Here is a 16502-nt window from a genome sequence, read left to right as displayed (position 1 = left end):
ATTGTATATAATTACAACTGAAAAATAAATATTTTTTAAAAACTTAGAACCCTCCTACATTCCTGGCATATATGTATTATGGTGCACCAACTTTGAAAAACCATGTGGCAGTTCTTCAAAACATTAAACAGAGTTACCATATGCCCCAGTAATTCTACTCCATTTCACAAAAGAAATGGAAAAATAAATCCATACATATCTGTCAATTAAAAAACTGTAGGCAAATATTCAGAATTATTCACAGTGATCTAAAAGTGGAAAGAACCCAAATGTTCAACAGTTGACAACTGAATATACTCTGGTATATCCACAGAATGGAATATATTCAGTAATAAAAAGAATGCTACAACATGGATAAACCTTGAAAAGATTATGCAAAGTGAAGACAATTACTAAAAACCAATATCAGGTGATTCCATTCATATGAAATGTCTACAATGGACAAATCTATAGAAACATTAAGTAGATCAGTGATTGTCCCAAGCTGGAAGTGTTGGGGGAAAAATAGGCAGTGACTGTTAACAGGCACAAGTTTCTATCTGTGTTTATGAAAATGTTCTAAAATTGATTGTAGTGATGACTACATAAGTCTGTGAACTTACATAAGTCTGTGAACATAAAAAAAAAATCACTGAATTGTACCCTTAAATAGATATATTATAATCATATGTGAATTATCTCATTAAAAATTAAAAACTTGTCCTGGGGTTGTAGCTCAGTGGTAGAGTGCTTGCCTAGCATGTGTGAGGCACTGGATTTGATTCTCAGCACTGTATATAAATAAATAATAAAGTCCATAACATCTAAAATAAATACTAAAAAAAATTAAAAACTTTTGGTCATCATTTACATTTTATTAACACATTGCTTCTAATAAATAATATTCTAATGAACTCTCCACATTAAAAAGAAATTCTGTAGGTAATTTTATACAAAAATCAAGTTAATTATGTTATTTTTCAAGAGCTCAGAATCAGTATAAATTACTGAAATCACTTGTCTTCTCATCCTATTATGTAAAAATATAAACTACTGTCATCAGTAATAACTATCAATAGAATTTCTAGGAAGTTCAATTCAACCCAATCTCAAAGAGCTTAGCAAAAAAATTATAAGACTGTTTTCAATAAGAATAATATTAAAGGGGCTGGGGTTGTGGCTCAATGGTAGAATGCTTGCCTAGCATGCATGAGGCACTGGATTTGAACCTCAGCACCACGTAAATATAAAATATTGTGTCCACCTAAAAAATAAATATTTTTTAAAAATAATAACATTATACAACTTTATAACTGCAGTATCTTGAATTTTATTCAAGTTCTATTTTAAAATATTCTATTTTATTGTTTCTTACTTTTTAACGGGTTAATGAAGAAAACATAGTATTTGTTTAAAGGTATAAACTTTAGCTATCACTAACAATAATTCTGTAAGTATAATTTTTTTTTTCCAGTACTGGGGATTGAACCCAGGGGTGCTCTGCCACTGAGCTACACCCCTGGCTCTTTTTCTTTCTTTATTTCAAGACAGGGCTGGCCTCAAATTTGTAATTCTTCTGCCTCAGCCTCCTGAGTAACTGGGATTATAGGCAAGTACCACCATGCCTGGCATACATTTTAATTGATAATGTCATGATCTATAGGATTTAAAAAAAAAAAAAAAAGCCCAGCTGGTCAAGACATAGTATCATCCAGATAATTGCTTTGTTTTGTAATCTGTAATTTGGTAATCTATTGTGTCTAGAATACTTAACAACATAAGAATATCTAGAACATTCAAAGTAGTACTACTAAAAGGATTGTACATTCTAGGAACTATGTATTTAAATGGCAATAAAACCTACTACATCAGAATTAACATTTGGACCTATCAAGAATTTTGAGACTCTGTAACCTATATTATCATTTTATGAAATATAAACAACAAATATTTTCATACTTCAAACATTTACTTATAATGACTGAGACTTACATCTACAGAATTAATCACAAAAACTCAAGTCAATGAATCATTTATATATTCTTAAATGGCAGATTTTTTACTCTATTTTAACTTCAGACTCTATATTTTTTTTTCTAATTTAAGACTCAGAGGTTGAAAACAAATAAAAACTATCAATGTATTATAATGTATTATACAATGTACTGTTTCCTTTAAATATCTAAAAATATAAATAATTTATCTAGCTATCTAATTTAAACTTATCTCAAATCCCTAATAAAAGATTAGGGGCTGGAGACAGAGCTCAGTGGTAGACTACTTGAGGTCCAATCCTCAACACTGACCAAAAAAAAAATAATAATAATTAAACTGGTTCCATAGGATTTTTAAAGTATCTGGATTGCCCTTCTGATTTTTCATTTTTAAAAATAATATATATTCACAATATTAATACACAAATAATTTCATAAAAGTTACAACAAAAACCATAATCACACAAGCCTTAGTCATACTACCTAGGAACATTTTAAATTGTTTTAGTCATTTTTTGTATTTACTGCCCCATTTCTAAGTAATATGTACTTTCTTTTAATAATTAACAATTTAATCATTATCTGTGAGCCTCTAATTAATTAAAGATGAGGTTACCACCTCACTTCCATAAACTTTCCATATACTCCAATACTTACAATTTTCCTCAGTTCTTCATTCAGCCTTGAGTTTACTATGACTATGTAAACATTACCTACTGCTGAGTCAAACAATGCTCTTTACTTTTGGCCTTTTTACTTTTCCCAGGGAAATCACGTTTTAATTTTATTTGCTTAGCTTTATGTGAACTTAACCACTAATTCTTCTCAAATTTTCCAAAAGATTTATAAAGCTTCTTAATATACTCAAATATATTAGTTGATTATTTTTTCCTCTTAGATAACACCCTCCTGGAGCCCGCCATCTTCTGTTCCTATGGGACTAGGCCTGCTGGACAATTGTTGTCCTCACACTCTTCTGTACCAATACCAAACCTTTCCTTTCACCTAACCTCTGTGTTGGATCTACTATATTTTCCTGTCATTTTTTGTTTGTTTTATTTGTTTTACCTCTTTTTTATGGAGCACACCTTCTAACAGTTTCCCAATAAAGGGTGCAGAGAATAAATTTTCGTATCTTGTTCTACAATTCTCCATCTTTTATATCTTCTTCCTACTTTTTAGTAATTTTCTCAACTTCATCTTAGAACACTTCTGAAATTTTTCTATCACATATTTAAATGAACTCTTTCTTGTTTTTTCATTCATTCAATAAATATTCACTAATCAAACAGTATATCAGGCACTTTTCCTGAACAAATGAAATAAGACATTTACTAATTTCTAGTGAAAAGAAGCTAAAGATAATAAACCAACAAAAAGAGTAAATAAGCAAATTATGTAATATATTGAAGAATAATAGGTTCTGTGGACAAGAGAAAAAAGAAAAAGCAGAAAAGGTTAAAAAAATGAAGTACAGGGTTTTAAGCTGCAATGTTAGGGTAAATTTGAGTAGGCCTCATAAAAATGAACTGTAAACAAAGATTTGTGTCCTATTCCTTTTTTATAGCACACTACTTTTGTTTCATGAAAGCAACAATAAAAGAACTGTATTCTTCTGTGTAAGTACCAGGCACTAACCAATTGTGTCTCTGAAGCATTTGAAATACTATATTCTTCTAATAATAGAAAAATTATAGTTTTGTTTTTATAAGTTTTTTTCTGAACACTGATGCTTAGTTTCATCTAAGTTCCAGAGGTTATTGTGCTAATGTAAATCTGTCTTATTTCTCTGGTTTATGAGTGCTTTCCTCTCAAAAGTCTAGTGATCAGTCCTTGGAAGTCTGTTCATTTTAAAAGCGTAAAGCACCAAAAAAATTCCAAGTACACATGTAGAGATTACAGTCATTTGATTTAAAGATGGTCATTTCATTGAAGAAACACTAAACCTCTTATAAATCTAAACATTTTCTCTAGTCTTTGGTCTATTTTTCCAAGAAAGAAATTGTCAAGTTTTCTGCCAAAGAACATATATACTTCAAACAGGAAAAAGTGACAGTGGATGGCATGGGAAAGGAGTAGATGGTATTTCAACTATCAATCTATGAACTTTCACTTAAACCCCTTTGTTGTTTGATACCTTGCCCTCACTTTCTTATTGCACCTGGTAACCCCAAGTCTAAAGCTTCTATGGCTAATTTTCAATAATCTTAAGTTCAAAGCCTCTCTGGCTTAATTTTATTTAATACACCTCCCATTTCCAGCCAAGGTGTATCATCTGGCGGCAGAAAAGAATGTGATGTGGAGCTCTAAAATGTTCATTACAAAATATGTCACCCAGTTCTGGTGTATGTATGTATGTATGTATATATTTATTTATTAGCTCTTCTTTCATTGCTTCATTCAAAGATATTAAAGAAGTTTGTCTCTCACTGACTGGCTGAGATTTCTTAATTCTGCTAATTCAATGATCACTAATCAATTAGCTACCTGGCATCCATAAATTTTTAACATCCTCCATCAGTTGTTGCATCCTCTCAGTCTCTTCAACTTTATCATTCTACACCTCTCATATTCTTTTATTGTTATTTTAATATGGAAAATGCAGAGATAAATACATGTGTTCTGTCTACTATGTTCTAATGGCAATCTCCTTTCTAATTTTTTTAAATAAAATAAAAAATAAGATATTATAATACAACATTTTGTGTGTGTGTGAGATTTTTTCCCCATTTTTTTTACTGGTGTATTATAGTTGTACATAACTAAGCCTGATCTTAAGCAAGTTCCTTAACTTTTCTAGGCTTTGGTTTTCTCATCCATAAAATAAGGACAATAAGGACTGGGACTGGGGCAAAGCGGTAGCTCACTTGCCTGGCATGTGTGAGGCACTGGGTTCAGTTCTCAGCACCACATATAAATAAATAAAATAAAGGTCTATCAACAACTAAAAAAAATATTTTTTAAAAAAGGGGGGTTGGGGTTCTGGCTCAGCAGTAGAAAACTCACTCGCCTAGCACGTGAGGCCCTGGGTTCAATCTTCAGCATAAAAATAAATAAAATAAAGGTACTGCATCCAACTATAACTAAAAAATAAATATTAAAAAAATAATAAGAACAAGTACCTATCTCTAAGGGTTGTTTTGCAGATTATGTACAAGAACTATGCTCAGTGGCAAGCACCCCATGTGGCGTGAGCCCTCAATGCAAGATGAACCCTGAGTGCGGGGGAAGCAATTACTGAATGTGGGCAAATACCTATTGTGGGCTTGACATACCCCACAGGGTGAGCACCCAGTGCAGGAAGATCTGGTGAACGCTCAACACCATTCAGTTCATATTAACCATTATACAGGGAATCAGTTTGCCAGGAGGTAGCTTTCCCCACCAATGACAGCTCTTAATAGTATAACCTCTTATCAGCAACTTTAATAAGTCAGAAAGAAAATTTTCTTATAACCACAGAAAAAAATTATCTGGATAAGAGAGACTACAAATAGCCTACATTTATATGTTCTATGATTTACATAGCTGGGTAGTTTTTAAAAAGAAGACAAGGTTAATTTTTAAAATAGTATAAGGTTTTACCTGTAAGATTCTAGTAGATCCACAATTTCAGTCTGCCCAAAGTGTTTAGCCCAATCTAAAGCCATCCTGTCAAAATTCAAAGATATTAGACTAAGACAGAAAAATAATTTGTTCTCAAAATTATAAAAACTATTCATTCAAAATTATATATTTATCCACTAGAAATATATTAACAATTATAACTCAATCTTGGAGGTTTTTTTTCCTTTTGGTGGTACTAAAGATTAAACCCAGGGGTGCTTCAAAACTGAGATACATCATACATACTCAGCCCTTTTTATTTTTTATTATGAGACCAGGTCTCACTGAGTTGCCAAGGCTAGCCTCAAACTTGTGATCCTCCCATCTCAGCCTCCCAAGTAACTAGGATTACACCCACTTTACAATTGTTTTCAATTTAAAGACAAACATAAGAATCAAAAAAAAAAAAAAAAGATATGTGCAGCTACACAAAGACAGAAAGAATGGATGTAATCTAAAATTACCAGCCATTTGATGCTTTACTATGGACATTGGCTCCCATGCTAATTAACTGCTCTACTTGACTCGTGAAACCTCGTCCTGCAGCAACCATCAGAGCTGTTGCACTTGTTTCACTATGTCTGTAATCAACTAAAAGAAGAAAAGGAAAAATGAAATTATTAAATTTACAAAATAATTAAAACTATTTTGTTTTTTAAATTTAAGTGGCAGAATTCACATGTTCCTTCACTTTACTTAATACATTATATAAGCATCAAATCACATCATCCAAGGAAATCTGCTAGGGATAAGCCCTAATATAAATAGGATGGAATAGAGTGTCAGTTTTAAGGTAAAAGGAATGATGGCTATTAAACTGTTTAAAGCTCACCTATATAATTAAAACAGAAAAGGAAAGTTACTAGCTTGTCAAACCCTCAATCATCTTAAATCTATATATTGTCATCAAATGACAAGATATACTTAAAGAATTAAAAAGTTAATCCTCAGGCTGAGGATGTGGCTCAAGCAGTAGTATGCTTGCCTGGCATACACAGGGTGCTGGATTTGATCCTCAGCACCACATAAAAATAAAATAAAGATGTTGCGCTCACTGAAAACTAAAAAATAAATATTAAAAAATTTTCTCTATCTCTCTCTCTTAAAAAAAAAGTTAATCCTCATTAGTGACTGATAATAAATGATTAAAAGCTTCAAGCAAAGTCCATGACAATTTTTTTGTTGGTTTTGCTTTTAATCCCCCTTATTCAAGACCACTATTTCCCAAAACGCTTAATAAGAATGTTTTAACCCATTTGCTATTGCTATAACTACAGAGACTGAGAGCTTCAACCTGAGACTCAGTAATTTTTAGAGGAAAGAGGTTTATTTAGCTCACGGTTCTGGAGGTACAAGAACATGGTACCGGCATTTGTACAGTTTCTAGTGAGAGGCAAGAAGTGCTCAACACATGGAGAGAAGTAGTAAGGGGCCAAGCCTGTGGGGGTGGCCTCCCTTACTAATAACCTCTTAGGGTATTCAATCCAATCTTGTCAGAGCAAGAACTCACAGTCTTGAAAAAAGCACTAATTCCTCTTAAAGACCTAATCACTTCATAAAGGTCCCAACACCTCTCAACACTACCAAACTGGGGATCAACCTGAATTTTGGTGAGGACAAACCATAGTAAGGAACAACACTGGCAGAAGTTTACTTCTCACAGAAGCCCTCCATAGGAAGATAATTTAAATTCCATTACAAGTTCCTTCCAAGAATATATTCCTAAAGCAATTCAAATATAATTGCTTAGGATTAGTTTGCCTAAATTACAAATTGATATTTTCAGAAAGAATTCATCCCTAGGAACAAACCTATTATAATTTAAGAAAGTTAACAAAATAAAAAAATTGATCTTCCATACATACCCAATTATTTTCATTATTTAATTAATACCCTAAAAAAAGTATCCATTATCACTATAAACCATAGGTTTTTAAATGGATAGAGAATATACAAGAGAATTACCTCAGACTTCTGTTTTTTATATTTTTAAAGAAGGTCTAGGTCCACTGCAAAATTGAGAGGAAGGTAAAGAGACATCCCACAGACCCTCTGATCCACAATGTATAGTCTCTCACATTACCTACCAAAGTGGTAAATTTGTTAACAACTGATGAACCTGTACTGATACCTCATCACACAAATTCTACTGGTGTTATACATTCTTTTGGCTTTGGACTTGTATTTTTATTTTGCTTTTTATTTTTGGAAGATAGATAGACAGACACTTGATTTTCACTATTAGAGAAGCAAGTTACTAGATCATGAGGAGAATAAGACAGCCTAGATAGCAAAGAACCGGGACCTTCTGGTAATAGCATCAAACTGAGGTTTCTTGCCAACAGCCATATGAGTGAACCTTCCTAGAAGCAGATCATCCAGCTCCAATGAATCTTTAGATGACTACAGCATTCCCCTCTACACCAACTGCTTAAATGTACGTAATGAGAGACTAGGAATCAGACTACTCAGGTAAATTACTTCTAGATCCTTAACTCTCAGGAAGTATGCAATAAATGTTTTAGACTGCTAAGCTCTGGAATCATTTGTTATGCAGCAAAAGGTGACTAATATGGTCAGCACAACATAGAATGTCTAGTCTTACTAATTATTAGCTACATTTACAGGAACACATGGGGAAAATGATGGTACTAAAAATAAATCTATAAAGCTCACAATTTCTGGGATCACAAGAAGAAATCCAACTCTGCTGCCAAATAAGGGTAGGGATATTAGAGATTAACAAAAAGTTGGAAAATGAAAAACTGTTCATACAGCTACTGTTACATTTTTTGTTTTCTTCATATGGCTAAAGATATTAGAATATTAGACTCAGGAAAATGTATAAACTATACATTAATAGACAAGGAGTGTGAGACCACAGGATGACCATTACCAAAGAAATCTAGTATTTGCTTAAGAAATATCTAAAAAGAGAGCCCAAGAATAACAAATATTTAAAATGTAATATATCTCAGACTTTAAATCTTGTAACTTTCAAGTAATATTGCTTAATTTTTCACAGTAATATATTTTCAAAATGGAAAAAAAGAGAATGCCAGAAAACTGAAGATTAACAAATATATACACTTTCAAAAAAATCATGAGCTTTAAAAAGTACATCAATATGAGCCAAAATACATTTACAAATAACAAGAAAATGACAAAGGATCCTCATTTATTTTAAGAGGTTTGCCAGACTAATAAGTATACAGGATTATAACTGTTTAAACAATCACACCTAAGTATTACCTAAAGTCTCTTGTTGCATATCACAATGTTTGGTCTTTGACCCAATCCCATCAACTCAATAAACTGAGAAAGTCTATTAATAAAATAAACAGTTGGATTTTTTTTAGGTTGTTACACAGAAACAATGGGCCAAATCAAAAGATAAGATAAAATTTAAAAGGAATAAATGGTATGTCTTAAATTCAAAATAAGTTAGAATAATAAATACAGGATTTTCAGAGACATAAAAATCAATAAGACAATGTGGTTGACAAAGAGGTAGACCGAATTAATATAGAGTAGAGATTACTTAGGCTAATAGACCTACTCTATCCTAAGACAGTAACTAAGAGATTAAACTGAGAACTAGATGCTGGGCTTTTTAGAAGGATAAACTAAAACATGTCCAAAGAAGGAAAAAAACAAAACAAAACAAAAAAACTTCTAGGAAAAAGAATAACTGTTCATACCTGCAAGTCTGTCAGACATAAATACATACTAAATTTCTTCATTATCACACTATAAGCAGAAAAGGGTAAAAGCAGATGGGTTTCTCTTCAACATATTACAAAATTATAATTAAAACAATCCAAATTTGAAAGAACATCCTCAAGAAAGTTAGTGAACTTACTGTCGTTAAACATATTCAAACAATTTATCATTTGGTAAAGATATCTAAAAGTAATAGCATTATTGAACACACATTTTGAAGGACTTACTATGAACTTCTAGAAACCCAGAGATGAGTAAAACAGATAAGGGTTCAGCCCTCATGCAGTGTACATGAAACAGGGAAAAATTAAAAATATATGATGTCAAGTATTGAAAGTACAAAAGGCAGTCAAAGATGCAATCACAGAAAGGACTTTGATTTTCCTTCACAATGTAATAGCAAGCATGGGAGAGTTGAGAGTAGGACAATGGCAGTTTTGAAAGAATAAATATGGTTGTTTTATGGAGAACAAAATGCAGCAACATAAGAATAGAAGGAATCAGTGGGCTACCACAATAGTTCAGGAGAGAAATGTGGGCTTGGACTAGGATGGTGGCAGGTGAAGTGAAATGTGATCAGATACAGATTTATTTTAGAGAAGCCAACAGGACTTGCTTTGGATTATATATGGTTTATGAGAGCAAAGTCAAGGATGATTCTACATATGCTTTGTTGCCTTAGCAACTAGGTGAATGGCAATGCTGACTTAACTAAAAAGGAAAACATGAAGGAAAGAGCAGGTTGGGGAGGAAAGTAAATAATGAAGGAATCAAAAGGTATTTGGGACATAGCCAATTCTATCTACCTAACAGACAAGTAACTAGAGATGGCAAGTGATCAGGTATATTAATGTCAGCGAGGAAGTTAGGATGCCAACTATAAAAATTAGAGGTCATAGGGCTGGGGATGTGGCTCAAGTGGTAGCACGCTCGCCTGGCATGCGTGCAGCCCGGGTTCAATCCTCAGCACCACATACAAAACAAAGATGTTGTGTCCGCCAATAACTAAAAAAAAATAAACATTAAAAAAAAAATTAGAGGTCATTTAAATATATATGTACTACATGACTAAATGAGATCCATGTAACAAGTAAATGTAAATAGAAGTAAGGTCTAAGGATCAAGGTCTGGGACATGCCAAGTTTAGAGGTCAAGAAAAGGAAAAAGATCCTCTCAAGGAAACCAAGAAGTTATAGTTAGGAAAATGAAAGAAATTAAGCTAAATATGAAATATCAGATGTTGATCAAAGATGGTGTTTCAAAAAGGAAATGATCAATAATAATCGTAATTACATTAATGCTGAGAGGTTTAGGTAAGGAGATTAACTACTTGACATTTATATCCTTTCCAACAATTCACTCTGCCTTTTGCCTAGAAGCTTATAGAGATCTGAAAAACTATCTAACAAAATGAGGATAACTCATTAGTGGAAATTACATCACATGACATAAAGTATGTCTATATAGCAAAAGAAAATACTAAAATTTTTCATTTACTAAATGAGCAATCTAGAGCAGAAGTTACTACCCATTGTTTTCTTCTGTTTTTTGTTTTGTTTTCTTCTTTTAAATCAGAAACCTCTTTGAGAACCTAAGAAACAACTTTCTAGGGGTTAGGGGATCAGAATGTACATATGTGTACAAAACGTATACATAAAAGCATTTTTGTAAACAAGTATCATGTACATACAGATCTCATAAAACTATTCTGAAGATACTAGGTTAAATACTTGATTTAACATAACACTTACTGATTCCACTACAATATGATAATAAGATCCTGATTTTCACATGAGACATAAAATAAGTACTCCAAAAGATCACCGGGTGTGAACAAAAAATGTAGTATATACATTTTGAACTAAACTACAGTTATACCATAAATAACTGCAAGAGTAATTTACAAATTCAAATAAACTTACCACTAACGTTTTCAGTTAAAATAAGGTGAAAGACCTGAGCAAATGCATCAACATCTTTATGTAACCATATGTCAGAAAGACAAGCATCCATTTCCTTGATTAACCATGGTTCAAGGCAATTCACATCTTTTTCTGTCTTTAAATTAAAAAAAAAAAAGATTATAATCACCCAACAACATTTGCTTGCAAAGAATGGAAAACGGCCACAATGGCTACAAGAACTACTAATCATATGACCATATGACGTTATATATTATATGTATTTTCGCAAAAGTTCCTCATTCCATCTTACAAACTTTATGACACACAATATTCTTATCTTTTTCTTACATTAATCTTTTATCTGAGAATGAGTTTGTCAATAAAGGACTATAATCCAGGCACAACATTAATTATACTTCTGATAGGATTTTGCTAAATGTATCTATACATCAGTGATTCCCTCTTCAGCTACAGGTTAGAGAAAGCACCACCTGATGCTTTCTAACACTGATGCCAGGTCCCACTTCAGAGCAAGAACATCAAAATCTTTGTTGTAAAGGACCAGGTTCCAAAGGACTTTTTAGCTCACTGGTTATGTAACTGTCAGCAAGGTCACTAATTTACATGGTCAAAATGCTGTTCAGACTCAAATGGATCTTTCCTATACTAAATAACAATTTTAAAACATTCTTTGGTCTTATTTTTTTTATTGGTACATTATAATTGCACATGACAGTGGGATCCATTATACCATATTCATACATGCACATAATTTGATCAATTTCATTCTCTAGTACATTCTCTTTCCCTCCTTTCTTCCCTCCCCTAATCCACTCTGTTAAAACTGAGTGAAGTATTTTTTTAAAAATACTTTAAAAAGTATTTTTAAAAGCTAATGTAGTTCGTTTGGATGTATTAGAATTTAAACATTGATGAAAAAAAACTGCAAGTATCTCTGCATTATGTTATTTATCTTCTCATGCTCAAAACAGTTAGATTCTTTTCTAAAAAGAAACTTCAGGGTTAGGGGTAGAACTCAGTGGTAGAGTGTCAGCACCCTAGCATGTGCAAGGCCTTAGGATCAATCCCAGCTTTGTGACAAAAAAAAAAAAAAAAAAAGAAAAGTTGTTCTTGAAAATATGCTGTCATCTAAGATAAACTAAGAGAACTACCCTTCAATTATGTAGTAAAAAATAACTAGTTCAAAAAATATTCCTTAACCTATATATTTTCATTCAAATGTGTGAAACCAGTAAGGTCTTACCAGCTGACTAAAGACAGCATCACCACCATCATCCAATAAATCATACTCTTCAGTCACATTTGGAACAGTTCTCTGCCTCTGAGATTCAGGCTTGAAAGTATTCTCTTGAGCTGAGTACCATTCTGTAAGGGTGGTTTGTTGTTTCTCTTCTAAATTGATTACCAAAGAAAAAATAATTAAATAAGTCCTTTCCTTTTTAAATGTATTCCTTTGTTTTAAAAATATTAAGTGAATCTTATATCACATAAAAAGCTGGCCTTATTTTGCAGTTACTTTTAAAACTATATCAAGAATATTTAGTGAAATGTATTATGCAAAACCATAAAGACACGTATAACTGCTTAAAAAACATCTTCATCTATTGGTAAGAAGCTTAATTCTAAGTCAGTCCAGAATTAAGAGTATTTTTATCCATTTGATACATATTGTTTAAATCAGTGACTAATATTCATATAGCACTTTAAAGAAAACCATTTATTAAACTCCTACCAGCTGTTTGACATATGATTATGTATAATTCAAAAGTTTGAAAAGTTTCAAGATCTAGGAGTTTCACAATTTACATATACGTGATTCTGCACTGCCTGGCAAAATAGGAGCTGATTAATTAAACTTTTGAAGTGAAGAATCCAAATGAGTTGATATTTGTCTATTATTGTACAGAATAAACAAAGGAATCAGAGCTTGAAACCAATATCATAATGACCAAGGCAGCTAAACGAAAAGGAATCTAAACCCCAATTCAAAAGGTGTAATATACTATAAATTATTACAAGATGTTTTAATAGGCAAATAATGTTATATTTGAAATACAAATATAACCCCAGAAGACTATCAAGATTTGTAAATCTTCACATTTTTATAAAAGATAAGCCCATCTTTGCTCAGATGCTACTCTTTTTACTCCCTCTTATCTACTTCCCACTCCCACTTAGGAGACAGGTGGTATGCAGCCAGCATACACTCTTTTTCTTCCTTAGAACAATGGTTGAATCTTTGGATATAAACATACTCAAATTTCCTCAATTCTGGCATCCCTTTTCAATTCCTTTTTATAGATTGCCACTTTGAAAATACAAACCACAATGCAAAGGTATATTTGCGATAATATTCTAACATAATTTTCCACAAATATATGCAAGAGAATAACACTTTGAAGCATCCTTATACTTCCATAGGATAAAGATGGAGTACTCCAAAAAAAAGACATTTTAAATAGTAATTTCTTTTATATTTCTTTGATAAAAAATTTACCTCGCTGTTTTTCTTTTTTGTACTTTAACATTTCTTTGTTTGTATATCCAGTAGTTCTTAAAATGTCTTCCAGAAACATTTCTTTTACTTCAAATGGTCTTCCCTGTACTAAATAATAGAAATTTTTTAAAAATAGTCAATTTGCAACTCAGAGATACTTGACATGAAAACATCAGAATCCCAAGTTAATGTAATATTCAAAAGCAATGCCAAAGCTCAAGTGATCCACACAATATTGTCTTTCAAATATAACTTCAGTTTTTAGACAACTGGATATAAGACAATTTGCTTATTTTTTCCAGTGTTTACTATCTACCTATCATGTGTCCAGCATCACATTAGAAACCACAAATACAAATGGCAAACAGAAATAGAGCTACTTTTGTACCCTTCAGGCACACCAGCAGGGGAGACAGACATTGATCCAATAGTCCAGAAAATAAACAATAATATAGTTGTCCTATGAGAGAGAAGTACAAGATAACATGACAGTACATAACAGAAGGATCTAACTACACCAAGAAAATCATCCTCACTGAGAAAACAAGGAACAAGAGAAGCATATAGACAAAGTAATTATACTCTTAAAAAGGAAAGAGTGTGCAATGAAGAAAAATAGCTGTGTAAATTCTGAGTAGTAGAAAGAAGAATGTTTTCAAGAAACTAAAAGGTTAACCTACTTGGAAAATGGTGGGAAACAAGGAGCAGAGAGAGAATTGTAGTTCAAGATGAGGTAAAAGAACTATATATCAAGGGTTTAAGTCTGTCCTGAATTAAGAGTATTCAAAAAATTTAAGCCCAGGAAGTATTAAACATCATAATTCCACTTCAAAAAAATGATTCTGGCCACAGTGTGAAGAACAGATTTAAAAAATAGTTGAATGGGGGCTGGGGATGTGGCTCAAGTGGTAGCAGGCTCACCTAGCATGCATGAGGCACTGGGTTTGATCCTCAGCACCATATAAAAATAAAATAAAAGATATTGTGTCCACCTAAAACTAAAAAATAAATATTAAAAAAATATATTTAAAAAAACAGTAGAATGGAACCAGACCAGATAGGAACAATTTTAATTCATCAGAATAACTTAAATGAGACTGGAGATGCTGAAGAAGTAGTAAGATTTTTGAGAGAGGAGGTAAACTATGCAGAATTTAGCACTACACTGAATATGACAGAATGATAAAGAAGTGTCAATTATAATTCTTAGATGTCTGGCTTGCAAAACCAGAAGGATGTTACTCTGATATAATGAGGAATGTAGAAAAAAGAAGCAGGTTGGGTATTGAGAATGGAGGTATGGTTTCACCCACATCAAATGTGCAGTGCTGAAACAAGTTTTCCATTAAGAGGTTTAGATTTTATGCTCCTAACCACCCAAGAAAATATTATGATAATGTACGGGTTTGTGATTTACGTGACTAGGTTAACAGTAGTATGATTAACCCAGACAGGCAACACAAGAAGAAAAGCAAATTTTGTAGAATAAGTATTTAATTTGGGGCATAGTAGAAGTGAGCTGCCTGTCAAGATATCTAAATTTAAAACTCTAGAGAACAATCTAAATTGAAAATAAAGATTCAGGAGTCATCAATATATACCAGAAAACAGAAGCAAACGGCACAATGAGAACTTCCAGAGAAATTAAGTATACATTTCCAATAGCTAGTGAAGTGTAATACAGAGCAGGGAAGAAGGAGGAAAGAAATCTAATGATAATAAGAAAGGAAGGGAGAATGAATAGAAAGAAAGAAATGGATCAAGGGAATAATCCTAGCAAATGCCATGACTTAGGCACTCTGCAAAGGAAGAAAAACCCATATAGAAAGCACTATAATGTAGAGTAAAAGCCAGGAGACAGTAGTGCTAAATATATGGGATGTGAGCATTTCAGAAAGAAAAAAAAAAAAAAAGAGGGCCAACTCTGAGAAATAACACAGAAAATTTAAGTTAAGATTGTTGACTAGAGGCTGGGGTTGCAGCTCAGTGGCTGGGTGCTTGCCTCATATGTATGAGGAACTGTGTTCAATCCTCAACACCACATAATAAAAAATAAATAAAAGTCTAAAACAATTTTTTTTACTAAAATCTGAATATTAGACTTGGTAATTACAGCAGTGTCCAAAAAAAAGTAAAAACTCATAAGTGAGTAGCCCTGTACACTTCAAAAATATAAATAATTTCAGCCTTTTGAAAATGTAAAATGGCAAAAGCTATTATTATTGAAAGTCATATAGACTTTTCCTACTCAGCAATTTCACTTTCAAGACCTATCTCTAGAATTAAGAGTATATAAAGAATATACTATAAGCATGCTCTTCTTAACATTTTTTATATATGGTGAGGGTTGGGGAAGGGATCTAGAACTAATCTGAATGTCCAAAAATAAAGGAATGGTTAAATAAGCCATGGTACATCCATATTATGAAACTCTAAAGCAGCTGCTTAAAATAATGAACGAGACTCAGAGCTACTGAACTGGAGAACTGTTCATGATTTACTGTCATATAAATAAAGCAAATTACAAGTAATATATCAGGTATGTACTCAATCTTGTAAACCTTATATACATGCATATGTTTGTAAGAGGCTAGTCAACCTTAGTTGATATATACAATGCTTTTAAAACCCATAGTATCAAGAAATAAGAAATGGAACAAAAAGAAGACAGGGGAGTTTTTCTCTATATATGAAGAAAACCCATACAACTATACAACTTCTGTAACTTTTGAAAAGGAATTTATAATTTTTTTTTAAGAATTGGGGGTACTGGGATTG

General features: G+C 32.2%; 1 protein-coding gene across 2 annotated transcripts in view; it reads right to left on the bottom strand.

The window, feature by feature from the left end:
* Ythdc2 (YTH N6-methyladenosine RNA binding protein C2) overlaps positions 1 to 16502 on the bottom strand; it is a 77662-nt gene that overhangs the window by 46049 nt on the left and 15111 nt on the right. For both annotated transcript variants that reach the window (XM_076856652.1, XM_076856653.1), the window contains exons 8-12: positions 13725 to 13832; positions 12471 to 12619; positions 11225 to 11360; positions 6044 to 6170; positions 5559 to 5624 (exon numbers count right to left, since the gene is read on the bottom strand). In XM_076856652.1, the coding sequence (XP_076712767.1) occupies positions 5559 to 5624; positions 6044 to 6170; positions 11225 to 11360; positions 12471 to 12619; positions 13725 to 13832 (586 nt within the window). The remainder of the gene's footprint in view (positions 1 to 5558; positions 5625 to 6043; positions 6171 to 11224; positions 11361 to 12470; positions 12620 to 13724; positions 13833 to 16502) is intronic.

The sequence above is a fragment of the Callospermophilus lateralis genome, chromosome 5, assembly GCF_048772815.1.
Source record: "Callospermophilus lateralis isolate mCalLat2 chromosome 5, mCalLat2.hap1, whole genome shotgun sequence".
NCBI classification, from domain to species: Eukaryota; Metazoa; Chordata; class Mammalia; order Rodentia; family Sciuridae; genus Callospermophilus; species Callospermophilus lateralis.
Note: the sequence above shows the minus strand (reverse complement) of the source record. Positions and strands in the feature narration are given on the sequence as shown.